The sequence below is a fragment of the Lampetra planeri genome, chromosome 39 (assembly GCF_965212315.1).
Source record: "Lampetra planeri chromosome 39, kcLamPlan1.2.h2, whole genome shotgun sequence".
Lineage (NCBI taxonomy): Eukaryota > Metazoa > Chordata > Hyperoartia > Petromyzontiformes > Petromyzontidae > Lampetra > Lampetra planeri.
The window spans coordinates 7,699,318-7,726,882 of record NC_136145.1 but is presented as its reverse complement, the minus strand read 5'-3'; the positions used below and the strand labels follow the sequence as shown (position 1 = coordinate 7,726,882).

General features: G+C 54.2%; 1 protein-coding gene across 1 annotated transcript; it reads right to left on the bottom strand.

The window, feature by feature from the left end:
- Positions 1–11,116: 11,116 nt before the first annotated feature.
- On the bottom strand, positions 11,117–18,967 carry LOC144731576 (RNA-binding protein MEX3B-like). The gene is made up of 2 exons (XM_078612728.1): positions 17,695–18,967; positions 11,117–12,440 (listed from the first exon to the last, which is right to left on the bottom strand). Exons 1-2 carry the CDS (start codon positions 18,110–18,112, stop codon positions 11,125–11,127), a joined length of 1,734 nt encoding a protein of 577 aa, XP_078468854.1. The 5' UTR covers positions 18,113–18,967; the 3' UTR covers positions 11,117–11,124.
- Between the last annotated feature and the right edge of the window lie 8,598 nt (positions 18,968–27,565).

Below are 27,565 nucleotides of genomic sequence, written 5' to 3'. Positions count from 1 at the left end.
TGTTATAACAATTAGTGTTGTTATAACAATCCTATATTTATAAAGTCACGTAGGTAAAAAATAAAATTAAAATTAATGAAAGTCCCTCTTTACTTGATACAGCAATCGTGCTGTGACGGTTCCACCTTAAGACGGAAGCTTGTGTTGCCTGCGAAACGTCGTGATTTAAATTTTATTTTTTATTAATTTTAATTTTATTTTTTACCTACGTGACTTTACCGAAAAAAACTAAGAGTATGAATCCTTGCAGTCACGAAAGCTTCACATCTAGATTCCTATATTTACTTAAAGTTGCGCATTTTGATGTGACGTCACATTTCTCAACCCCCACCCCCAACCTCTCGTCACACATCGTCACAAATGTCTGACCCCCAAGGTGCGTGACGTCATTTATGCACGGCCCCTTACGTGAAATCTGGGCCGGCGCGTAGCATGCAGAGAGAGAGAGAGGGGGGGGTGACCGTGCCGCGCTGTTTTTCACGCGGCTGTTTGTGCGACGTCGTCTTTGCCCAAGGCTGCACCTGGCAGCCTTCTCCAGAGCCATTGTGCAAACGTCGAGGCAGCTGAATCATGATTCACTTGATCCGTGTTTGTCTTTTGGGTTAGGCCGAGAGGTAGTTTCCATGCCATGAATCTTGTCATTATCCCTCCCCCAACTTCCCAACACGGTTGACCACGCTCGCAAACAGATATCATTATAATCGGTGTTATTATTATTATTATTCACACGTGCACAGCGTAATTGATCAAATTGTGACCGATAAAGCTCCACATGGGTCGGTGGCTTTAGACTTTTCTCCACTGTTTGTGTTTTTGGTCACACCAACCATGCAGACGTTTCGACACAAACTGCTGTGACCTTCCGCGGGCTACTTGCACCCGGAAAACTCGATTTCAAAATTCCACAGCGATGGGTGTTACTGCCCTTCCCCCCCTCTCTCTCTCTCTCTGTGCTGCCCTTAGGGGCCGTCCATAAATGACGTCACGCGATTTTGGACGATTTTCGACCCCCTCCCCCCCTCGTCACACGGCGTCATAAAAGTCAGACCCCCACTCAAATGTCACGTCACAAAGCTCTGCCCCCCCCCACCCAACTAAAACATGCTTCAAATCACTTTAAACTTTTGTCATTGTAGTGCATATTTAATGTGGCGCTGCACTCTGATGTTGTAGGAGAAAACATTTATTAAAAAGTCTATTTAATTAAGCAGAACGCGTCTATATTTATTTCAAGTTGCGCATTTCGATGTGACGTCACATTTCTCACCCCCACCCCCTTCCTCGTCACACATCGTCACAAATGTCTGACCCCCCCCCCCCAGGTGCGTGACGTCATTTATGGACGCCCCTTAGCCAAGTAGCCCTGCAGGAGCAGCAGCATCGGCAAGCAGCTTCGAACAACGCGCGGTCGTCCATCCAACCCTATTTGTGTTGCTAGACCCGGCGAGAGACAGGGGCGCACATTCCGGTCTACGTGCTCGAAGTCTCGGGCGAGTTGAAATGCGAATCGTTTATCTCCCCCCCCCCTCCACAACAACCCCGCATCGTTGCGACTAAATGAGGGTGGTTTCGTAATTCTCTCGAGACGTGGGGCGACGAGACGGCGGTGAGCAGTCAGCTGTTTTCCTTCTTGACTCCGTGACGCACCGTGAGTCACCAACCCACCAACCCACCCCCTGCCGCCAGCCCTCCCGGGCAGGGAGCGCCGCAGCTGCCGTGGAGTGGAGTCACCTGTGTGTGTGGAGTCAGTCACCTGTGTGGGTGGAGCCACCTGTGTGGGTGGAGTCACCTGTGTGTGTGGAGTCAGTCACCTGTGTGGGTGGAGTCACCTGTGTGTGTGGAGTCACCTGTGTGGGTGGAGTCACCTGTGTGTGTGGAGGAGTCACCTGTGTGGGTGGAGTCACCTGTGTGGGTGGAGTCACCTGTGTGTGTGGAGTCACCTGTGTGGGTGGAGTCACCTGTGTGTGTGGAGGAGTCACCTGTGTGGGTGGAGTCACCTGTGTGTGTGGAGTCACCTGTGTGGGTGGAGTCACCTGTGTGGGTGGAGTCACCTGTGTGTGTGGAGTCACCTGTGTGGGTGGAGTCGCCTGTGTGGGTGGAGTCACCTGTGTGGGTGGAGTCACCTGTGTGTGTGGAGGAGTCACCTGTGTGGGTGGAGTCACCTGTGTGGGTGGAGTCACCTGTGTGTGTGGAGGAGTCACCTGTGTGGGTGGAGTCACCTGTGTGTGTGGAGTCACCTGTGTGGGTGGAGTCACCTGTGTGGGTGGAGTCACCTGTGTGGGTGGAGCCACCTGTGTGGGTGGAGCCACCTGTGTGGGTGGAGCCACCTGTGGGTGGAGTCACCTGTGTGTGTGGGTGGAGTCACCTGTGTGTGTGGGTGGAGTCACCTGTGTGTGTGGAGTCACCTGTGTGGGTGGAGCCACCTGTGTGGGTGGAGTCACCTGTGTGTGTGGAGTCACCTGTGTGGGTGGAGTCACCTGTGTGGGTGGAGCCACCTGTGTGGGTGGAGCCACCTGTGTGGGTGGAGCCACCTGTGTGGGTGGAGCCACCTGTGTGGGTGGAGTCACCTGTGTGGGTGGAGTCACCTGTGTGGGTGGAGTCACCTGTGTGGGTGGAGCCACCTGTGTGGGTGGAGTCACCTGTGTGGGTGGAGCCACCTGTGTGGGTGGAGCCACCTGTGTGGGTGGAGCCACCTGTGTGGGTGGAGTCACCTGTGTGGGTGGAGTCACCTGTGTGGGTGGAGTCACCTGTGTGGAGTCACCTGTGTGAAGCCACCTGTGTGGGTGGAGTCACCTGTGTGTGTGTGGAGTCACCTGTGTGTGTGGAGTCACCTGTGTGTGTGGAGTCACCTATGTGGGTGGAGTCACCTGTGTGTGTGTGGAGTCACCTGTGTGGGTGGAGTCACCTGTGTGGGTGGAGCCACCTGCCTGGAGCCACCTGGGTGCCCCCCAGCTCCAAGGTCATCATCCTCGACCGTTCCTCGGCGTCGTCATCGTTTGCACATTGTCGTTGTTGACAGGACAGCTGCTGGATGGCGCCCTACCGCCACGCCATCTAAACTAAACTATTGTTCATTTATTAATTTACTTGAACAGGTAATGCCCACTAGAGCTGTACGGCTCGTTTTCAGAAGCGACCTGGCTATCACAAATGATAGCTCAACGAAGTGGCTTATCACGTGGACATTTATAGCAGCCAAATACTCTAAACGCCGTGATGTTGATTCTAAATGTGGAGGGAAAAAGCGAAGGACCCGGAGAAAATCCACGCGACCACGGGGAGAGAGACACCGCAGACTCCAAATATACAGCAGCAGGCGTCAGGGTCGGGCTCGAACCCACGACCTCCTGCGTACCAGGCGAGGTAGTTAACATCTCATAGCCACCGTGATGTCGATGAGAGAGACACCGCAGACTCCAAATATCCAGCAGCAGGCTGCAGGGTCGGGCTCGAACCCACGACCTCCTGCGTACCAGGCGAGGTAGTTAACATCTCATAGCCACCGTGATGTCGATGAGAGAGACACCACAGACTCCAAATATCCAGCAGCAGGCTGCAGGGTCGGGCTCGAACCCACGACCTCCTGTGCACCAGACGAGGTAGTTAACATCTCGCCACACTCAGGCTCGACTCCGGCTTGAGGCCCCTCTCGGTTGCTTCCAATGATGAATGAGCGGCTCTGCTGCGTCTCACGTTCAGAGCCGGCTCCAGTCAAGTGCGGTGGCTCTAAGCCGCCTCCACTTGAGCCACGCAGAGCCAAAGCTGAGCTGAGCTACCGAAGTTTTACGGAAACAAGAAATATCCGGTGAGCTTAGTCGTTCGCTTTTTAACTCATTAATTCTTCGGGGTAAATATATGTATGCATTCATTTCGTTATATATGAGGCACATCCCTGTCAACCCACTGCTGGGTGAGGGACTCCCCATGCCACACGGGTCTTTGGGGGGGCTGTTTAACCACGCGTCACCACGCTGGTCACTGCGGGATGGGTGAAGGGGTCGGGGGCACCCAGGACTGGTTCAGCTGAATTCAGGTCGCCGTGTTCATAGTGCAGTGCGCTAACCGCTGCGCCACCACTCCACCCCAATGTTGACATCTAATATGACCGTGATCGTTCCGTTGGTGGAGACGCTGAAGAAACGTTATGAGCTGAACACCAACGGTGGGCAACTACCGCTTAGTTTAGAGCCGAGTGCCACCAACCAGGGATGGGCCAGGGGCCAGGGGCAGAACGTGGTGGCTGACAAGGGCACTGGAGACCCATAGACTCACATAGAGACCCACAGACTCACATAGAGACCCATACACACATATAGACCCACAGACTCACTAAGAGACCCATAAACTCACATAGAGACCCATAGACTCACATAGAGACTCACAGACTCACATAGAGACCCACAGACTCACAGAGACCCACAGACTCACATAGAGACCAATAGACTCACATAGAGACCCATACACACATATAGACCCACAGACTCACATAGAGACCCATAGACTCACATAGAGACCCATAGACTCACATCGAGAATCATAGACTCACATAGAGACCCACAGACTCACATAGAGACCCATAGACTCACATAGAGACCCGTAAACAGTGGTGAAGTGTAGTCACGCATTGGTCCTGGTGCATGGAATAAAACTAGACCCCCCGTCCAATATCCCAACTCTTGGTTGGTTTAGCCCGGCGGCTGGGCAAGTCTCCGGCCCGGGCTCCACATTGCACCTGCAGCGCCTGGACACTGCCCCCACCACGCCACTGGCTCTAAAACGTCGAGACGGACACGGGGCATGGTCTGGGAAGATCGCCGGAGGAGAAGCGTGCGGACGGTGGCCAGCGGACCGCCCTGGGCGCGTCGCTGATACTCCACTCGTCATCCAGAGCGAGGGGGCCCTCGTCTGTGTGGAGACCTGGGCTGTGGCCGAGGGGAGTGACCAGTGCCCCGCCAGGTTCGAGACGAGGGGCCCCTTGCCATGAATGACGAGCACCAACAATCGCGCCGCGTGGGTTTCGCTTGCGGCCACCGCTATCGGCGGCGGCTGCTGCTGCTGCCGCTGCTGCTGTTGTTGTTGTTGTTCAGCAACTGCTGTTCCCACGGGGCAGTCGATGGCACGGTTCTGTTTTTTTTTGTGTTGTTCAGCGACTGCTGTTCCCACGGGGCTGTCGATGGCACGGTTCTGTTTTTATTATTTAGTTTTTCCCTCTCGGCCAAATGAACCTCGGTAACCCTGGTTATGCCAGTCGGGCGTGGGCTGCTGGGGTGGGTGGCTGGAGGAGAGAGCGACCGCTCACACCACCACGCGACACCTGTGTTTCACGTAACCCCGCGTTTGGCGTTCCTCGACGCGGCCATTCTCGCGAGCTGCGACGCGGGCACGGGAGTCAGCCGTGCCGGCTCGGGGGTCATGTCACGGGGTGTACGACGAGGGGGGCCCTGCGTTGAGGAGGGGGGGGGGGGGCGTGTGGAGGGAGATACACGCGCGATTCTCGATCCATCCTTCGTTACCCCCCCCTCCCCCCGTCACACAGAGACCCTCCAACTGCGTCCATCTCGGCAGCGTTAAGTGCCCGTGCAGACACCCGTCGAGATGGGCCCCGGTGCCCAATCTCATCTGAGCCGTCACGTGAAATGACTGCATTACTAAGCTGGCAAAGGAGACGTGGAATAAGCCTGGCTGTCGATGCCGTGCCAAAGCCGTCGATCATTTCTGAACGAACACCGCCGCCGCCGCTGCTGTAGAAGGCGCGCATTAGGCCCAAGTTGGAATCCTGCTCCTGTCATATCTGGCGACGAATCTCCCAGTTCCCCACCTCTCTGCGTGGCATAGAATTCGACGTAAAGCATCGGTCAGGTTGACTGATGATCGCCGATTCAGTTTCTTGATCACCGGTGGTCAGTCGTCTCCTCGTCACCCTTCTATCGCTACTGCCGTCGTTATTATTGCCGTGTTCAACCACCGCCCTGCAAGCCAAATCACTTCCGCTGCTCTCTCCTTGCATTGCTCGACCCTGGAAATTCCCTCCCATCGTCTCTTTACCAGAGTTCGTATCGTAAACCTTGCTCAGTGTAAGAGACGGATGACCAAGAACCGCATCTGAGCCACCCATGAATGCTGTTTGTTGCTCGCCGCTTGGCATTTTGGGCCTTTGGGCCGGTGTTCAGCAACCGTGATTCAAATTTTTTTTTTAAATGAAACGAACCGGGGCTCGCTGTCCAATCCCTCCCCCCGCCCGAGCTCTCCAAGCTGCCTGTGGGCTCCAGTGCGCAGTTGCACCGCCTGCACACCCGATGGCTCCACCGCGGCCTGCGAGCGTTCCAACTCGGGCAGCGCCGTCTCTCGTGTTGCTTCGCGAGCGACGGCGCTCGTGGCGCGAGAATGGCGGTGCCGCAAAGTGGCACAAACGGTTCCCAACCCCACACCGTCGTGCGTTGGCGCATGCGTGCGCGAGCGACACTCGCGTGTTATTTATTCCTTCGCTAACCCTCCTGACCTTGCCGAACCCCGTTGGGCACAACGACGATGACGACGATGAGAAGAAGCACAACAAAATCTCACGGCAACCACGCGGCGGGGGAGAGATTTACAGAACCGGCGAGACTGGAGCGGCAGCGATAATGAAAACAGCGGAGGACCAACAGCCACTCGCTACGGCAAATTGACAGCGAAGGCACGGCAAGGGCAGCTCCCCATGGACGTTGCCTCGTGAATGAGAAACCCGGGCGGCGCCAGTCTCTCCTCGCGCGTGCGCCAAGTTGGCCACCTTGCGCTCGGCCACGACGCGTAACCTAAACGCCGCGTAACAACTTTGTTTTGCTGCTGCTGCTGCTGCCCGGCGGAACGAGCAGACGTTGCCCACGACCGATGCCGCCCGTTCGCTGCCCCATTGCGGGGGGGGGGGGAGTGGAGAACGAAGATTTATCAGCGAACTCGTCGGTGTGCGTGCGTCGACAATGCCAGCGGCCGCGTCGTAGACCGACTTTTGGAGCGCGCCGCCACCTCTCACTCCCCGGGGGGGTGGGGGGGGGGGTTTCGTGAAGGGATTCCCGGCGCGTTTTGGAACGCTTCATCGGTCAACTCTGGAACCGCGCTGGCCAGCGGTGTGGGCATCGGACGCGCGGGTCGGTGATGCCCTCCACGTGCACCGTCGCCGTTAACACAGCCGGGTAACCGCAGATTCCACGAACCGACGTCCGGGACCCATTCGGAGCGGAGAGAATGCGCACAGCGGTGCATCGGTTAGGTTCATTGGACCTGTGATCCATATGTCGCCGGTTCGATTCCATTTCCCGGCGTGGCAGTTGAAACAATTCTACAAATGTATTATTTACCTCCTCTGCCCGCCTGTCTACCGAGCAGTGCGAATGGTTTGACCACCAGGACGTCACCTTTGACCCTTTTATGACGGTGGTGGCTGAACGGGAGTTAAATTTCAAGGTGACGTCGGCGTACGAACGGTCTTCCATTAACTAACAAACCTTTGTAACAGAAGCCCACGTACAGTAAAACACGTGTAGCGTTTAAACGGATCACTAAAACCCACTGACGATTTGTTTTACAGTGGTACCCCGGAGATCGAACTTAATTCTTTCCAGAAGGCCATTCGAACACCGATTTGTTCGAACACCGAATTAATTTTCCCCATAAGAATTAATGTAAATGACATTAATTGGTTCCAGACACAACAAATCTCCCATTATAAAGCATTTTTACACGAAGTTTACAGTAATTACATGCATAAAATCATACAAAAAAACAAGAAACACAATAAATATATGGAATAAATGAATAAATATATGGAATAAATGAAGTAAATGAACATTGAACTTCACTTTACCTGTGGTAAGGAGAGTTGATGGCTTGAGTGGAAGGTGGTGAGGAGGAGGAGGTGGTAAAACCTGTGTCTGGGCAAGCGTCATGCACGCTGGGCCATACGCGTCTCAGCCGTACAGGTTCTTTCAAGTCGCGATTGCCCCGTTCGACCTCCGAATTTCGTTCGGTTTCCGGGGCAAAAAATGTCCGGAAATATCGTTCGAACACCGATTTGTTCGAGTTCTGTCTATTGCGTTCGATCTCCGAGGTTCTACTGTAATTCAAATATATATTGTTTTAACCGCTTGGCAATTGTCACCATCAGTCCCCTGATCTATCCACTGCTAGATGAGTGCCTCCCCCGCGTGCCGATGCTCCACCTCGCTCACGTGGGGTCTCATCGCTCCGTCTCCTCGGGCGGCTCCCCTCGAGTGCGGCTGCCGTTACGTCGCCGGTCACGTCCGTGCGGATACCGGGGTGCCCTTCTAACAGCGTGTCCCTGTCCCGAGCGCGCACTTCCATTTCCTCATCGTTCAATGCGCCGTCTCCAATTTCCACTCGGTCTCCGGTCCACGGGTTTCTCTTTCTGCCTCGCAGTGCCATCCCCCAGCATGCACCTCTCCATGCTTCCCCGTGCACTCTTCAGCTATTGTTTCCATTCTCTCTGTGTGGGCGTTCGTGTTTCTAATCCGTATGTCAGGGCAGGCAATCGGCACCACTTTGAGTTCCCCCCCCCCCCCCCCCGTCAGATGCATTTTCCCTGTTCAGGTAGTTTCTCTTCAGGCACCTTGCTTTTTCTATGTACGTATATTGAATTTATTTCGCACCATACGTAGCCAACCGTGTTAATCGGAGGTGCAGAGGAAGAACGAAACACAAAAAGCAGTTTTAAAAATATATACCTTGAATTGGAGGTTTCCTCCCACGTGTAAACACTCAATAATTGCCCGATAGCACCTTAATACAGAGGACTGCAGAGCTTGGGCAATTGCTGGTAGCGCCGGCTCACCGTGTGGTTGGCTTCTCCGCACGTTCCTCCTCGCTCCCCAGAGTTGTTCTCTCTCGTCGAGAGCGAGGAGCGACTAATGTGCGCTCTTGCACGTGCGTGACACCGTGATATTACGATCGTTGCTTTTCATTATCAAGTTCCATTTTCCAAAAGCCACCCCATCGGTTGGCTACGTCTGGCGCGAAACGAAGTTCAACATAAATACACACATCCTGCGTTCGCTCGACTATTTTCCCAGTAATCCTTTCTCCAAAAGTAGGTCGGTTTTTTTTAGGTGACCGCTGGGAGGCTCATAAAGGGCAGAACTGGCACAACCGAGATCCTGAGTCTAAACGAGGGTTGTTCAACAATAATCAGTGCAGACCGGCTATCACTTTCAGAATCCATCATCGATTCCAGTGGAATTTAAGTCACGAACGCACCCATTGGCACACGTGGATACAAGCCGCACGGCGGCAGGCCCAAGTCATCGCGTGGAACATTTGCCCTCGTTTCTCCACGATTGCTCGCTCACGCGAAAGGGCCTCCCCCCCCCTCCACTTCAGGGGAGTGCGAGAGAGTATTTAATATTTGGCCTCCTCTTCCATGGGTGGGCATGCCCACGCTTTTACCCCACCACGCGCACACCTGCCCGATCGACGAACCGGGAGCGACGTCGCCATTTACACCGCCAAGAAACTCGCGCCCCGTAGTTTGGAACTGCCGCGCCGGGCGATGGGATCGAACCGTCAATCTCTGGACCACCGGCCCGCTGTGCCGACCGCCGCAGTGCAGAAGCCCCCCCCCCCCCCCCTTCATTGCTCAGCTGAAAAGGCACGAAGATCGTTTGCCGCCAAAGCATTTCTATTCCCGTGCCAAAGAGGCCACCAATTTTCTACCATTTTGCCATCACCGGTAATCCCCAAAAAATAACAACACCGGCTTAAATTCAGGCAACTTGCCCCGTGTGTGTGTGTGTGTTGGGGGGGACGGGGGCGGGGAGGGGGGCGGGCAGGGTGGTGGGGGGGGGGGGCTTCACCAAGCGGCGGACAATATCCGACGACACCGACCGACGGACGAGGTTGGGATCCGCGCGGTTGGAGAAGAGACGGCGAAGGGTTCTGGACACCCGAGGTTTTTCTTTATTGAAGAACAGCGCGCTTCGGGGTTTCTCAAAATCCCTCGTCAGCGCCGACCGCCGCCGATCCGTACTGCGTTACTCAAAAAACTCATCATGCTCGGGGTCACGGGACGTAGGCAAGTGCAATTAAATTAGTAACAAACCCTTTTGAAACCAGTTTTGAGTATTTCAGCTTCAATAACGCCAGAAAAATAAAACTCTTGATTTCGACTCAATCGTCAGAATTGTCACTTCTGCAAATATAACATTAGTATTTTGGCCACATAACCAAAAAAAGGCCGTGTTACTGTTATTATAAAATAAAAAATAGACTTTTTAAAGCTTTGCTTAATAAAGTATAGTAATAACCTGTGCCTACGCGTACATAAAAACTCGGTAAACGGTACCAAAGTAGCGAATAACAAAAGTATAGTAAGTGGAATCTTCTGCAGAATTGCTTTACAAATACAGTAGTTCATACAAAAGCAAACATTTAAATTGGTTATTCTTTGTTCCATTAATAATAATATATATGTATGAATTTTATCACGTACAGATTTGTTGGTACATTAAGATCCATGCTACGTAGGTATATGCTAGTAATAGGTCAATACAATATGTCCCTTATATGCATCAAATGTATACAATACTATGCCTTAATTACATTAAACTTGTTTTTTGTCGTGCTGATATTATGCAACTTTTAAAACGTTAACCCTCCCCCCCACCCCCCAAACAATCTGTAGACAAAAGAAATGCTGCTTTTAAGACAAACAATAGGCTCGAACCCATAATTTAAACTTATCCACTAAATCGTAAACATTTTGGTATAAGAAATATAACTTTATTCAAGTCAAACAAAAATATATTTATCTGCAAGAATATACACCAGAAGGGGCTATGTGGTTATTACATACCTGATCTTTGGAGCAGTTGATGGCATTACAGTGCACGTGAGGAGGGGCTGGGGCGGGGGTCACGTGAGAGCGAGGCGCCCCCCTTTCAGCGGCACGAGCCGGGCAGCAGCCCCCTCCCCCCCCCCGCCCACGGAGCCCCCCAGTCCGCAAGCACCGCGCTAGATGCCCGGGCTGCCCCGTGCCCGCTAACCTGAAAAGGGCCCCCCAACCCCACCCCCCCCCAACCCCCCCCCCCCGATCCCCTCCCCAACCCCCCCCAGACCCCCCCCCCCCTCCGCTCCCTACGAGAATATGCGAATGGCCTGAGTGACGGACGTGAGGCAGACGGGGCATTTGGGATCGTTCTCGTGACAGATGCCGCTGGCGCACTCCATGCAGAACAGCTTGTGGCCGCAGGGCACCAGGGCGGCCGTCACGGCGCTCTCCCGGCACACGGCGCACTCGCGCAGCTGCCCCTGCTGCTGCTGCTGCTCCCCCGGCGACGCCGGCGCCCCGGGGCCTCCGCGGCGCAGCAGGCCCAGGCTCCACTCGGCGCTCAGGAAGCCCGGCAGGCCGTGCGCCACCATGGCCTGCAGCGGGTCGCTACGCACGCGCCGCGCCGACGGGTGGTGCTCGGCGCCGCCCGACGCCGACGACGCCGACGGCGCCGCGGAGGAGGAGGAGGAGCCGCAGCCGCTGGCCGAGGCGGCCCGCTCGCGTCCGGGGTGGTGCGGGAGGCCGCCCAGCGCCGCCGCGATGGGGTTCGCTCGCTCCAGCTGCGCCCAGAGCCCCGGCTCGTCCGCCCGCGACCCCAGCGCCGCCGCCGCCGCGGCCGCCGCCCCCTCGGCCGCGTCGACCAGGCCGAAGCCCGCGGCGCCGCCCACGCGCGAGTCGCTCGACACGCTGCCCAGCGAGCTCGAGCTGTCGTTGCGCGACGGCGCCGCGAACAGAGGCTTGCGCGGGAGCCTGAGCCACAGGCTGCCGGGCTGGTACCCGCCGCCGCCGCCGGCGCCGGCGCCGTACTCGAAGCCGACGTCCATGCCGTTGACGTGGAAGTCGCTCTCTCCGTCGACGCCGCCGGCGCCGCCACAGAACTCGAGGAGGCTGCCGGTGCGCGCGGCGATGTGCGACTCGATCTCCTCGCGGGCGCGCTCCACGTTGTGCGGCAGGCCCGTCACCTCGAAGACGGGCTCGCGCTCGCGGCTCGGCGTCACGATGTAGGTGTGCGTCGCCTGCTGGATGCGGCGGATCGTGGCGCCCTTGGGCCCCACCACGAGGCCCACGACGCGGTACGGCACGCGCACCTGGATCGTCGTCTGGCCCGGCACGGCCGGCGGAGGTTGGAGCTGCGCAGCGCCGACCGCCCCCCCCGCGGCAGCGCCCCCCCCAGCCGCCGTGGCCAGGGATTGCGGGTTGGGCCCCGGGCCGAGCGCCGGGCCGGGCGGCTTGTTGCGGAAGGCCCGGAGCACGGAGAAGTGTTCGGCGGCCGAGAGGATCTCCTGCTTGGCCATGCACACGTCCTCGGGGCGGCCTGTGATGACGAACACGGGCTCCTCGCCCCGCACCGGCGTCTTGATGTACGTGTTCGTCTTGGCTCGCAGGGCCTTGATCTTGCAGCCTGCCGAATGGAGGGGTGGTCAAGTTATTCGAATGCGTGCAGCCGTTAGCGTGTGACTTGAGAGCGAGCGACTCGAGTGATGTCAATTCGGAGGGTGTTCTAGAAGAGCCCGAGAAATGTTGTCGATTCGGCGATCATACGTGGAAAATCTAAAATCTAGGCCTCTGACAGTTTGTATTGGAAGTTTGAAGGGTGTTGAAGACATTTGATTTTGAAATCCAAAACCAAAATTGTGAACTGTGGACCCCCAAAATAGGGGGCCTATGGAAGTGTGAATCTGGAGATTGCTTTTCAAGACTGATGAATCAAAATTACACGAGATATTTAATATCCAACGAACTAAATTGGAGATTTCAGGTCCTCCAAATCTGGGGTAAATTTGTGTTTACCTTTTTATTGTTTAAAATAGGCCTATGAAAGTTTGCATCTGGATGTCCTAAAGGAAGCCAAGTCCAAATGTGACTTCCAAAATGGACCCAGAATTTTTTAATGGCAATGGCTTGGCAATGCCCTCATCCAAAAATGGATCGATCATGGCTGGTAATAATGCTAAAGCACATAGTCAAAGCTTGCTATCAATTATTCATAACAATTAGACTGTCCTTTATTTATGAAGTAAATGCGCAATGAGTCTCAAGACGTTTTCTCATGAGAGTCCTGCTATGGGATGTTTGGCCAATTCTGTTGATGAGTGTGTTGCTTCATGTGGGTGAAAACCAGTGCACCCAGAGAAAGCCCATGAGAGTACGAGGGGGTAATGCTCAAAGCTCCGCACAGATAGACTCAAGAATCCATCACTGTACTGCCATGACCTGGGCCACCTACTCCCCGCTCTCTCTTGTTCGGAGTCAGGCCACCAGGTCAGTGACATGGGCCCTGGTGCAAGGAATGAAAGAGGCAAGGAAGCGATGGCGAATTGTGGTGACCTACCACCACTGGACATCGATGATAAAGCGCTTCATAGATCATCAGATTTCTCAAGTGATAAATACAATTTCCGATTCGGATTTTGACATTAGCAAGACGAGGCCATTAAGGTCACGTAACATGAGACACCTTAACGATAGCAGGAGTAATAATGATGATTTACAGCCCATTCTCAGTCCACTGCTGGATAAAGATCTCTAAGTCGATGGGACGATAGCAGCGGTTCAGATATGACTTGCCACTGATGGTAGCCGTGGCTGGGAATCTAACTTGGGTGGCAGGGTGCACTAACCACTGCCCCATTGCTTACCCCATTCATGACCTCTGGTGTGTCACCACCATCACCACTTTCACGGATCTCGAACGAAGCGAATCCTTAGAATCTGACTGGCGATGTTATTGTTGCAGTGACCCAGACTCAGCTGTTAGTATGCATGTTGAACTTCTTTCGCACAGTATATAGCCGACCGTGGTGATCGGAGGTGCGGGGGGGGGGACGACAACAAACGAAACACAAGAAGCAGTTCTAAAGAAATGAGTTTCAAATTGAGATGATTTAAAGGGGCATAGCTCCAGTGGCTTCCTAACATCGGAAGGAAGAGCGGTTCCACACGGCCGCAGAAGCGCATCTGAAAGCGTTGGATGCAGTGACCCAATGCAGCTAGTGTGTTAAGTTTCAGATTAGATTCACTGCTATAAAATACACTCAGACTTTACTTCAGCTGGCAAGGCCCATCGAGCTAAACAGCTCTTTTACGAGCACAACCTACAATATAATGGCGCCGTGCAGCAATGGCGCGTGTGCCCCGATGGTCACGAATTTGACTCCGCATCTCCGTAGCTCGGCCCTTAGGCCCTCTCTGGCGTGGGCCTTGCAGCAGTTGCACCGCCTGCGCATTCGACGGCTACGTCACTGCGCCAGGTGCAGCAGCAGCAGCAGGGTGGTGGTCGCGTCAAGCTGTATAGGGAAGTGACACGCGCACACCCTTGGGGGGGCAGAGTGCAGGGAAACAACAGCCACGTCTGGAGACGCCCTGCCGTTATCTCGTATCCCTGTTTGCGCTCTTGCTCGGAACGAACGACGTTGTTTGGAGCGAGAAAGGTAAGCAACATTTTGAACAGTTTACAACCCTTCGCCCATCCACCGCTGGATGACGGCCGACCCACGCCCGCAGCGTCGGCCACGGGAATCGTTCGCCCTTACTTCACCGCTATGGTCAGTGTTGTAAAGAGGACCAGAGGTCACAAACAGGTTTTGATTCCTTACCCGTACCCGGCCGCACCAGGGTCGCAAACGGGTACCCGTACCCGGCCAGGTACGGGTAGCCAGGTATCGGGTAGGGTACAGGTATCGGGTACCCGATTGCGACCTCTGCCCAGGACTGATTCAGACATCATCCGTCACTGGTGTTAGCCACGGTCGGGTAGCGAACTCGGGACCACTTGAGTTCACAGGTTTACGTGATAACCACTCACTGCGCCGCCGCTCCGAAATTGAATCAGGTGGACACCCGGAATATTCTCTATCTTTTCAAACCAAATTCATTTCACTCAAGGCCAAATACAAATATTTACACACCCTTCAAAATGCATTTAGGACACGATGTATGAGATGAAGGTTACGTTTTATTCCCTACAATGAGTTAAATTTTCCGTTGTATTATTGTCCAAAGAGCACGGGGCAGACCGTGCAAGGTACGCAAAGGAGCGCGGCGGGATGCGTGCTTGGAATTGCCTTGAGAGTATAAAGGGGAACACGTGGGTGAGAGAAAGTATGCAGGGCCAACACGTACTCCGATTCAAACGGTGACGAGGAAAGTTGGTGGGGCTGGGCCAGAACAGACGGCTCTCGGAGGGACGATGCCGATGGTCAAGGATAATAACGGAGTGGCAGCCAAGGGATGGAATGCGTCCGAGGAGAAGTCGCCCAAAGGAGATGCCATGCAGCGATATAATCGGCTGCTGTGGAGAACGTAGGTGCTATGTGGACTATTACATCACATGACCAGACCGTAAGAGGTGGTAACGCCTAGTGGAGGAGGTCTTCATCCAGCAGTGGATTGATCATGACTGCCGATGACGATGATGGCAATTCTGTCAAGAATTCATATCTCCCCGATTCTAAATGGATTCCTAAAAATTCCAGTGCGGCGGTGTTGTTTCTACGTTCATCCCTCTCCTACTTTGTTGTAAAATTTAACAACAAAAATCGTGAACGGCTTTGTGTTTCTCGGGTGAACGTCCAAGGCTGGGGAGAGAAGGCAAACTCCTTCCCGACAAGCTCAGCCTGGGCAAGGGCGGAGGAGGGACCGGAGGAGGCTTCTGCTGCTGCCGCTGCGATGCCGCGTGTTTCACAATGCGCAGAGAGATGCACCCACCACGCACACTGCACACAAAGGAACCCGCGCGCTCCGCCTTCCTCCTCCTCCTCCCTCCTCCTCACTCCCTCCTCCTCCGCGCACGCGGAAACTCGGCTGTGGAACTTAACAAAGAACAAAAGGTTTTTTTGCCAGCGCACACACGTCAGTCAAGGCGGTTCAGGGAGTGGAGTCGTGAATTGTGTTGCAGGGCTCGCACCAATCACCCTGCGAATCGGAACCTCGGCCAGGTTCGATTCCCACCCCGCTCGCAGACAAAGTGGCGATCCTAAAGCCCGAGACTTGCCATGAATTCCATCCCCCCCCCTCCCTTAGGTCCACTCGGCCCGAAAAGAGCACCTGGCGTGGCGCAGCAGTGGGGGGTGGGGGGAGAGACAAAGGGGGTGCCAGACGGACGGGCGTGGTTACCCACTCGGCCAGCAGACCTATTGTCTCACGCCGCCGGCCTTAATAGGCGCTCGCCAACAGCGCGTCTCTCTTACAATGGGAGAGGCTCCTTTGTGCCCGTCTGTGCTGCTGGTGGTGGTTGTGGTGGTGCTGCTGGTGCTGCTGGTGGTGCTGGTGGTGGTTCTGGTGGTTCTGGTGGTGCTGGTGGTTGTGGTGGTTGTGGTGGTGCTGCTGATGATTGGTGCTGGTGGTGGTTGTGGTGATTCGAGGCGCAGTGGTCGCGTGACAAATCCCCCAAATCCACAGTTCGACTCCCCTACCGCGGACACCCAACAACGTGCAGACCACAAGTGGTATTTTCTGAACCTGTACTGGGCCTCCCCTAGGTAGGCTCGGCCTAACAATGAGCAAATGAGTGTGTGGTGTGTAAACGTAAGCACTGGGGAGACAAAGGCAGCCGAGGACGTGCTCTGGTGGTTCTGGTTACACCAGCACCGAGCGCCAGCCTTTAATAGGTGCTCGCTAACTGCCCTTGTCGAGACGTGCTCGGGATACAATAAACACGTGCTAGCTGGACCCTCTACTGGACCTCTCCTAGGTCGACTCGACCTCAAACGAGTAACGGCTGCGTGGACAATTAGCAGTGGAGAGAGAGCAACGCAGATCCTGGCCACCCAACACCTCCCTGCCCCAAGATGTACCCCTGCCAGCCTTAATAGGTGCTCGCTAACAGCACTCGGTGGGGCCCCTTGTCCAAGCTGCTGGATTTGGTGGTGGTGGTGGGCCAGGAGGATGGAGGAAGGGAGTGGGGGTGGATTGGAGTGTCTTTGTGTCGCGGGGGGGAGCGGTGGCGCAGTGGTTAGCGCACTGCGCCGCGACACGATCGCGACATGCGTTCGATTCGCGGCCACGGCTAACATCAATGGCGAGTGTGATACTCACAGACACTCCCCCACAGACCCATAGATCGTCTCGGTGACAAACGAAAATAACAACAACAAAAGAAAGCGTAAACATCAACACCGGGAAGACAAAGGCGCGCGCGTGGGTGTCACCCCTCGTGCGCTGTGCCAGCCTCGTCTAAACAGATGTTCGCCAACTGCAAAACGCCCCCAAAAGCCGGCATGGCGCCTAACCCGCACGTGTCTTTGTCTGTGCGTCTTTGTGTGCCATGCCGCCCTAAATAGGTGCTCGCTAACACCGTCACGTGTTGGCCAGGGCAGCGTTTCGCTGCCCAACAGCCCCAATAATTAGCGCCTCCATGGGCAGGCGGTGGGGGTGGTGGTGGTGGTGGGGGCAGTCTTTTGTCTAGGACAGTGCCACCAAGTCTCTCTTTGTGTCACCACTGCTAATCGTGTTTAATAGGCGCTCGCTAACAGCACACGTGCTGCTGTTGTTGTTGTTGTTCCCGCTAGACAGCACAAGGGACCCAACAGTCTGGCTGAGGTTTCTTTGTTCTGCTGATGCGAGAGACGGAGAGACAGAGAGTTTTGTAGTTGTGTAGGCGGTGCGTGGCTAACAAAGGAAACGAGACGGGCAGCAGCAGCAGCAGCAGCACTCACCCTGTCTGCCCACGATTTCCGCAACGTGCTCCGAGCTGGGCACGCACACACACTCCGTGGTGTTCCCTCCTCTCCTGCTGCTGCTGTTGCTGTTGTTGTTGACACCACCACCAGCACCACAACCGTTGTTGCCGTTACTTGCTCCACCACCACCACTACCACCACCACCACCACCGTTGTTGTTGCCATTGCTGCTGCTGCCCATGTTGTCCCCGGAGTGGTCACTCTCACACGAGCCGTCGTCTGTGACACCGACGCCGCCGTCTCCGTAGAGGACGGCTCGCTCCGTGTCTCCCAGGGCCATGAGGCTGATCTTCTCGAGGGCCATCTGCAGGGCGGCCCGGTGCTGCTCGGACGGGGCCCCGGCCCCTGGCACCACCCGCTCCATGTCCGCGACCACGAGGGCGGAGCTCGGCATCGTCCTTGCTGCTGTGATGGTACCGATGTCGAAGACGCTGCTGCTGCTGCTGCTGGTGATGATGATGGTGATCTTGAGAGATTGCTGTTGCGGAGACGATCTTGTCCTCACGTGGGAAGCAAGCGAGGGAGTCACGATCTTGCAGAAGGCGCTGTGATGATGCTTTATTGACGACACGCCGATGTTCCGTTGATGAGATGTGCAATTTGCGTGACCGTGTTATGATCTCATCGTGGTGGTGATGATGTTGCGATGACCCTATTCAGCTCGGATGATGGTATGACAAACGATGCGATGATTATTATAAGTTGTGACGATGTTGACGTTGAGATGTCACGCTACTGCTGCTGCTGTTATTGTTGTTAACGATGACAAAGCCGTTATGAGCGGACCACGATGATGCCGCTGCTGATGCTGATGCTGCTGATGATGATGCTGATGATGATGCTGCTGCTGCTGATGCTGCCACTATTATACTACCACCGATAATGCTCCCACTGCTGCTGATGCTGCTGCTGCTGCTACAAAGACGATCCAGAGGAGCGGCCTTCCAGTAGCCCGGGACGTGAGGTTCGCGGGCGGCCTCGCCACAACGTCGGCCGCTCCGTACCGAAGCGCGCCCGGGTAGCGCAGGGGGCTTGAGCAGTAGCCGGGCAGGCGGGCGGGCAGGCAGTCGGGGTTGCCCCAGTGGGGCTTCCTTCACAGCGACATCGTCTCCGGTCCTCACGGGCGGGAGGAGGAGGCAGTCGCAGCCACAACGCCACTCGCAGCCGCCCGCGCGGCAGTCGGAAGCGCAATTCGCTACATTTGTCCGCGTTCCATCCGCGGGTCACTCGCGCGGTGACGTCGGCTCGGCACGACGCCCCCAAACCGGGGTGGGGCCCTGGGGTGGCGGAGGAGGGGGTCGGGGGGGTGTCTGTGTTAAGGGGGTGTGGCTTCTTCTTGGTTCTTTCGGTAAAGTCACGTAGAAGGGAAATAATAAAATAAAAAAAATAAAAACATAAAAATAATTCTCACGACGTTTCGGCCACAACGCAAGTAGCCGTCCTCTTGTTATTGTAGGGGGTGTGGAGGGAGTGTGGTCTGTGTTAGGGGGGCGTGGTCTGTGTTAGGGGGGCGTGGTCTGTGTTAGGGGGGGCGTGGTCTGTGTTAGGGGTGTGTCTTGTGTTAGTGGGGGGCGTGGTCTGTGTTAGGGGTGTGTCTTGTGTTAGTAGGGGGCGTGGTCTGTGTTAAGGTGTGTGTCTTGTGTTAGTAGGGGGCGTGGTCTGTGTTAGGGGGTGTGTCTTGTGTTAGTGGGGGGGGGGGGGGTCTGTGTTAGGGGGTGTGTCTTGTGTTAGTGGGGAGGGGGGGGTCTGTGTTAGGGGGTGTGTCTTGTGTTAGTGGGGGCGTGGTCTGTGTTAGGGGGTGTGTCTTGTGTTAGTGGGGGGCGTGGTCTGTGTTAGGGGGTGTCTTGTGTTAGTGGGGGGGCGTGGTCTGTGTTAGGGGGTGTGTCTTGTGTTAGTGGGGGGCGTGGTCGGTGTTAGGGGGTGTGTCTTGTGTTAGTGGGGGGCGTGGTCTGTGTTAGGGGGTGTGTCTTGTGTTAGTGGGGGGCGTGGTCTGTGTTAGGGGGTGTCTTGTGTTAGTGGGGGGGCGTGGTCTGTGTTAGGGGGTGTGTCTTGTGTTAGTGGGGGGCGTGGTCTGTGTTAGGGGGTGTGTCTTGTGTTAGTGGGGGGCGTGGTCTGTGTTAGGGGGTGTGTCTTGTGTTAGTGGGGGCGTGGTCTGTGTTCGGGGGTGTGTCTTGTGTTAGTGGGGGCGTGGTCGGTGTTAGGGGGTGTGTCTTGTGGTAGTGGGGGCGTGGTCTGTGGTAGGGGGTGTGGCTTGTGTTAGTGGGGGCGTGGTCGGTGTTAGGGGGTGTGTCTTGTGGTAGTGGGGGCGTGGTCTGTGGTAGGGGGTGTGGCTTGTGTTAGTGGGGGGCGTGGTCTGTGTTAGGGGGTGTGTCTTGTGTTAGTGGGGGGGCGTGGTCTGTATAAATAGGGGTGGGGTCTGTGTCACGATCCACGAACAGATTCAACCGGCGAGAATCGATTAGAGATTATGCAAATTGTATTGGAAATGTTATTTTGACCGCGTTCTCTGCGTATTGTTGTTCATCAGTCTCCTATTCCACCACTCGTAGTTTAAAACGAAAGCTAGGAGCGTCTTATTCTTTTGAAACGAGGATCCAACCCAGGAATGGGTTACGAAGTGAATGATTAATAATAATAATTCCATGTAGAATGCGCTTTTTAAAAATCAAAGATCTCAAAGGGCTGTACAGGACACAGCAGAAGCAGCAGACACTCAGCATAAACATAATACTATAAATACATTTTAAGAATAATTTACTAAGCTGGTGATCAGGAAACTTTTTTTTCTGAATTAATTCTCATCAGGAGCCGTGTAACGTTTCAGTTTCATTTATTTGGTGTAACATGCTGTCTCCAACTCTTATAAGCCCTCTGGCACGAGCTTTCATTGCCCCAAACCTCACCAATGATTTTTTTTATTTTTTTATTTTTGAGACTACAGTGTTGTCGACGGATGTGTTGAGTTAGTTTTAATTGTTATTGTTGCGATTTGTGTCCTATAGGAGGAGTAAGATGCACCCCAAATATATGTCCGTCCGGTTGATGCCAATAAAGTCCTGCAACTATGGTCACGCAAACCAATTCTGAGCGTCTTATGATCTGGAGAATACGGTAGGCGATTTCAATTATAGTACGGTCTGCAAAATAATCGATTATTGAATCGATTTGCTAGAGTACAGGGAATCGTTACAATTCCCCCGCCTGCCTTTTGGGGCGTCGCGGTAGCGAGATGTTAACTACCTCGTCTGGTGTACAGGAGGTCGTGGATTCGATCCTGACCCTGACGCCTGCTGCTGTATATTTGGAGTCTGTGGTGTCTCTCTATCTATCATCACGGTGGCTAGGAGATGTTAACTACCTCGCCTGGTATACAGGAGGTCGTGGGTTCGATCCCGACCCTGACGCCTGCTGCTGTATATTTGGAGTCTGCGGTGTCTCTCTATCATCATCACGGTGGCTATGAGATGTTAACTACCTCGCCTGGTACGCAGGATGTCGTGGGCTCGATCCCGACCCTGACGCCTGCTGCTGTATATTTGGAGTCTGCGGTGTCTCTCTCTCTCTATCTATCATCACGGTGGCTAGGAGATGTTGACTATTTCGCCGGGTACACAGGACGGCGTGGGTTCGATCCCGACCCTGACGCCTGCTGCTGTATATTTGGATTTTGTGTGTCTCTCTCTCCCCGTGGTCGCATGGATTTTTCTCACGGTCCTCCTGTTTTTCCTCCACATTTAGAATCAACATCACGGCGTTTAGAGTATTTGGATACTATAAATGTCCACGTGACAATCCACTTCGACGAGGCTATCATTTGTGATATCCAGGTCGCTTCTGACAGAGTTGTACAGCTCAGTAGGTCTTATCTGGTAAAATACAAAAAAAATTGTTTGTTTTGTTCCCGAGCAAGTTGCTCTTCACTAACCCGCACTGACCAGCGTGGTTCAAGTGTGGTCAAACGACTCCCGTGACCTACACCGCTCATCTCATCCAGCAGTGGGTTGACTAAGTGCTGTGAATGGCAATGTAATGAAAACACAGGGGATGTCTTAATATTTGGGAAAACAGAAAAAAACACATCTCAAAAAGCATCACATTCTTTGGGTCTTTCGGTAAAGTCACGTAGATAGGTTATTTTCTTTTAACCTATCTACGTGACTTTACCGAAAGACCAAAAGAATATGAATGCCTGCAGTCACGAATGCTCTAAGTCAATAAAAAGCATCACCATGTGTGGCCTGTGCCTGTAATTATCTTAAGGTCGTTGGATACCAACGGTGCTATAATAATATCAATCGACTGCTGGATGAAGGCCTTCCCTACGCCACACCGTTTCTGTTGCGAGTTGAGCACACTTCACCACGCTGGTCAATGTGGGTTGCTGAAGAGCAAATTGCTCAGGACACAATTTCTTTTGTTTGCATTTGACTGCAAGTATTGTGGTTAATGTTGATTCCTTGCAAAAGGTGTCAGTTTTGTTGCCAGAAAAAAGGGGAAACCCCTATTAGTATAGTAATTTTTATTATTTTACCAGGTAAGGCCCCGTGAGGGCCCACCAGGACTGGCTCGGATATCGCGCGCCCACTGATGTTCGCCGGGAATTGAAGAGTCGGGGGTGCGGTTCGGTGCGCCGGAGGGCCTCAAGGAGCTACTCGCTGTTCAATGCGGCCCTGCGTAGTTTGGGCGAGCGTTGGCCAACACATCCAGGCGGTGGGAAGGCGCGGTGCCACCAGGGCTGCTCGACCTTCAACCCCGTGGCATCAGCTGGCGTCGTCGCTCAGCGAGAGGAGCTTCGCGTCCACCCCGGACGCCCTCGTCTCGCTCATTGGGGGGGGGCATCGCCACATCGCTGCTGCTTCCTGGCGTTATTTACTAGGGCTGGTTGTTTAGTAACTGCAGCTACATACTATAAACATTCCTTCCCTTTGTTAATGCTACCCCCATCCCCTCCCTTTGATGCTGCTAATCCTGCATCATGCACGGGCATACTATGACTTTGAAACCCCCCGCCCTCCTCCTACGCATTTTCCATAAATATGCTAAATTCCTCTTGATATGCAAATTATTATGTCAAGGCGCTCTTCTTCCCACCTCCCCCCCTCCAACCCAGCTTAAATATACGCTCCAAGCTTGGTGGTGTTTCATTCTTCACCTGAGGACGGCTGCTTGCGTTGTGGCCGAAACGTCGTGAGAATTATTTTATTATGTTTTATTTTTATTATTTTATTACTTCCCTTCTACGTGACTTTACCGAAAGAACCAAGCAGAAGAGGACTGAACGGTTTGGGGAAAATATCTAATTGCGATTTTTCTGACATTGCGATTTGATTTGCCAATTTTTTTAAGTCAAGCTTCAGTTCAATATTCACTGTGTACTAGATTTAAAACATGTGATGGAGCATTACCACATGATGCCATCGAAATATGAACTGCTCTATATATTATAATGCAAGGATGAGAACTTGATAGATATGAATAGCTTCCAACATGTGTTTATTAATATGTTTTAATTGAAATAGAACAGTCTTGATTTTAAGCTTTCGTAACTGCAGGAATCTATACTCTTTTGTTCTTTTGGTAAAGTCACGTAGGTAGAAAAATAATAGATCATGACGTTCATAATCAACGATTTTTGGGTTTAGATCGCGTTATTTATAAATGTGTCGTAACCCTCCACCACCCGACACGGCCAATCAGTAAAAAAAGTGTCACGTTGACAAAAGACAAATAGTTCACTGCTTTAGCCCACCGGTGTGTTGAAGCGTGAAACCACAACATTTACAATTTGAGTACGACGTTTCGCTGGTAATTGCGATTTAAGGTTTTTATTTCCTTTCAAGCAGGAGCAGGCCTCTGCTTTGTACAGCCAAAAGGACCGGAAAAACCACACAAACGTAACGGGAACAGGGGATCCCCTTCACTGCCGACGCACCGAGCTACGCCGCGTTCAAGTTCCCCTCTTTTACACCCTTCACTCAAAAAAACAAAAAATTCACCGTCGCAAAAAAAAGGGGGGGGGGGGTGCGTTCATCCACTCATTCTCGAAAGGGGGGGGGGGGGTCGTTTCGAATTAGCCCATCCCGCACTTGGGCAGCGGCCACCGCCACTTCGCGCCCGTGGCTGCTCCGCCCGCTGTCGCCCGCTCCACCTCCACCACCCTCTCCAACAGCCCCCTGGCCAGTCGGCACACCTCGGGAGGCGACATATAGGCGCCCTTAATCAGTTTCTGGCGCGCCATCCACAGGGCCTCTTTTACGGCACCTATGACGGCCCATGCCTGAGCCCAGACCCCACCCGCTCTCTGCCTGAACATCCCCCAAATCATATTAGGCGCTGTAGCCTTTACGGGGCAAAAATGGGACAGCAGGGGTCGGCTTAACTCCCACACCTCCTGGGCAAATGGGCACTGTACGAGGGCATGAGCAGCGCTCTCTCCCAGGCCGCAGCCTCTCGGGCAATCAGGTGAGCGGGCCAATCTGCGGGAGCACATAAATAGTCTGCACTCCAGCCTGTCCCATGCGGCCAGCCAGGATAAGTCCCGCTGCCTTTTGGTCAGGGCTGCCGATGCTACGTTTTCCCAAATTTGTCGTGCCCGGGTACCCCGAGCACCCGGCACCTCTGTGCAGACCTCCTTTTTCGACATTTCCGCCAGGACTTCCCTGGGAACCCACGACCCCCGCGTCCGGTCCGGCTCATACTTCGCGATGTATTCATTTACCGTGGTGCACAACCACCCCTGAGGCCAAGCCAGGGGGGTGCTGCGCGGCAACGACGCCATGCTTAGCCGTCTCAGGAGCCACGCCAGTCTATACCGAACATAATATGAGGCTTTCACCTGGAGCCCATTGGAGAAATATAGTCGCAGCGTATTACAAACAAAAATCGTGTTAAGGATGCACACGACATTCGGGGCCCCCCTCCCACCGTTCTCAGCACGTTTGTACATTGTTTCTCTCTTCACTCGGTCCATCCCTCCCCCCCAGATGAACTTGAAAAACAGGCGCTCCAACCTTTTTGCCATTTGCGCCCCTGGCGGGAACACGTAAGCCAGGTAGATGAGTACCGGGAGGATTTCCACCCTCAAAACTAACACTCTACCTTCCATTGAGAGGCGCCTGTCTGCCCAACCAGCCAGCCTGCCTCTCACCATGCACTCTTTTCCCCGCCAATTCTTAGTCGCCGAGTCCTCCCTATAGAACGTGACTCCTAAGATTTTGATACCCTCACCCTGGACCGTTATACCTGGCGGGCGGCCCTCAAATAACCTGGGGTCACCGAATATCAGCAGCTCACTTTTGCTTACATTCACCTTTAATCCTGAGGCCAAAAATAATCTATCCGCAAGTCTTAGGGCCTCCCATACTGAAGCAACATTCCCACAGAAAATGACAACATCGTCCATATACGTTGCAATTTTTGCTGGTTCCGCACACCCTGGCATGCTCACCCCTCTAATCAGCCGACTTCCCCTGACAGCCTGGGAAAAAGGCTCCACGCACATTATGAATAACACCGGCGACATCGGGCACCCCTGCCGCACACCGGACCCAATTGGAAACCCTTCCGAGAGGACTCCATTTATTAGCAGGCTACCTGTGAGTTTATGATATAGCTTCCCTATCCAGTCTATAAGCTGTTTCCCCACCCCCATTTGCCTCAAAACCGCGAACAAATAATCGTGCGAGATGCTATCAAATGCCTTCTCCTGATCCAAACTGAGTAGACCCAATGAATTACCCCTCTCCACAGTGGTTTCCACCACCTCCCTCAACAGAACGAGGGTATCGGATATCCGCCTGCCCGGAACCGCACACTTCTGGTCCGACCCCACCACCTCCCCTACCACCTTCCCCAGGCGCGCCGCGATAACTTTGGCCAGGATTTTATAATCGGTGTTCAGCAGGGTGATCGGGCGCCAGCTCCCGAGGTCGCTGCGCTCCCCCTTCCCCTTGTATATAAGGGTTATGACCCCTCTAGTCATTGAATCTGGCACAGGGCCTTCCTCCGTAATTTCCTTATACATCTGCCACATGTCGTCCCTGAGGGTACTCCAAAACGTAACATAGAATTCGGCCGGTATCCCATCTAAACCTGGTGCACTGTGCCGACGTAATCCCCCCACCACCTCATCCAATTCTGCCCTCTGGATATGCTTGTTTATCTCCTCTGGAGCCTCAATAACCCTATCTACCCCCCCTAGCAGTGTGCTCCGCGCCCCCTCATCTGACGGCCTGCTCCTGTACAATTCCTTGTAGTAACCCCTGGCGGCCTCCGTTATCCCCTCTGTGTTCTTGAGTCTACCTAACCTGGGACAAACCAATTCTCGGATTGTGTTGTCCGCTTTCCTGCACTTCTTAAAGAAAAAACGTGTGCAACGCTCACCCTCCTCGACCGCCTTCACCCGAGCCCTGAATGCAAGTTGCGCGGCCTGCTTCTCCCACACCGCAGAGATCCTATCTTTTAGTTGCTTTATTTCTCCCATGACGGGGAATCCCAGTTCCATCAGTTTATATGCTCCCTCCAATCTCTCATTCAATCCCCGCAACTCAACCCCTACGCTCCTCCTTCTACTCTGGGACTGGAAAAAGGACTTAATTCGCCCCTTCACCATTCCCCACCATTCAGCTATCGTGCCAAAGCAGCACCGCAGGCTCCTCCATTCCTCGTACTGCCTGACAAATTCCTCCACCACCTTTTTGTCCTCCAGCAGTCCCGAGTTCATGCGCCAGATTCCCCTTCCCAACCTCAGCCCATCTGGGATTCTGAGCCCCCCCGCTATCATCTTATGGTCAGAAAAAGAGAAAGGTTCGTTTTCCACTCTCTCCACTTTAACCTTGGCAGAGACAAAGAGGAAATCAATCCTCGAGTGTGCGGTTCCCAAACAACTCGACCACGTGAACCCTGGTCGCTTTGGGTGTAACGACCGGTAAGCGTCAATCAAATCAAAATCTCCAACCAAAGCCCCCAGCCTCCTAGAGGAGGGGTCCAACTTTCGACATCCGGCGACTGGCCGCGTGTCCGCCAGGGTTAGAGGGCAATTAAAATCACCCCCCATGACGATGTGTCTTCGTGTTAGCAGCAAGGCTGCCACGTTCTCTAGCAACTCCACACGTTCCGGAGAGCCTGTGGGGGCGTACACATTGATCAGCCGGACCGCCGCCCCACCATATGCAACATCGACATAGTGGAGTCGTCCCGGGACCACTTCTCGGGCCTCCTGCACCTCTATGTTCTTTCTACCTAGGAGGATAACCACTCCTGAGCACCTATTAACATTGCTTCCGGACCAGAAGCAGTGTCCCTCCCAGTCCCTAGCCAGATCCTCTCGACCAAGGGAGTATGGCAAGTGGCACTCCTGTAAAAAGTAAACGTCCTTTTTCAGGGACCGTAGATAATGTAGAATGGCCCCCCTCCTAGCCCTGCCCCACATTCCCCTCACGTTTACTGATGCTACGGTAAGGTCCATACCCAGAATTGTCTCTCCCTACCCAGACCCGTCGTCCAATAGTTCATACAGGTTTGTGTCAGCCAATCCCTGCAATTGTTCCCCTCTCCTAGGCTCCTTGGGCAGCCCTCTTCCCTGGTTGGTCTTAGCCGCCACAGCACCATCTTCCGACGACCTCGCGTCTATCGAGGAGTCTGTTGCCTCCAGGTCCCGTTTGCGGGTCGACCTCGCTGGGCCACGCGGCGCTTTCTGCTTCCTTTTCACCACCCTCTTGAATTTCTCCCTCCTGGTGCTCTCCCTCTGCTGCTCCTCTCCGTCTTCCCCCGCCTCCACCGCCTCCGCCCAGTCAACCACCGTTGGGTCGGGGGGTTTTCCCACGGGCTCCTCGTCCTTGTCCCCAGG

What these genes read in the sequence shown, in the direction of transcription:
- LOC144731576 (XM_078612728.1), bottom strand. Translation starts at nt 18,112, where the DNA reads ATGCCGAGCTCCGCCCTCGTGGTCGCGGACATGGAGCGGGTGGTGCCA. An exon ending in GGAAATCGTGGGCAGACAGG is followed by an intron (nt 12,441 to 17,694) that starts GTGAGTGCTGCT and finishes TCCATTCGGCAG; the next exon opens with GCTGCAAGATCAAGGCCCTG.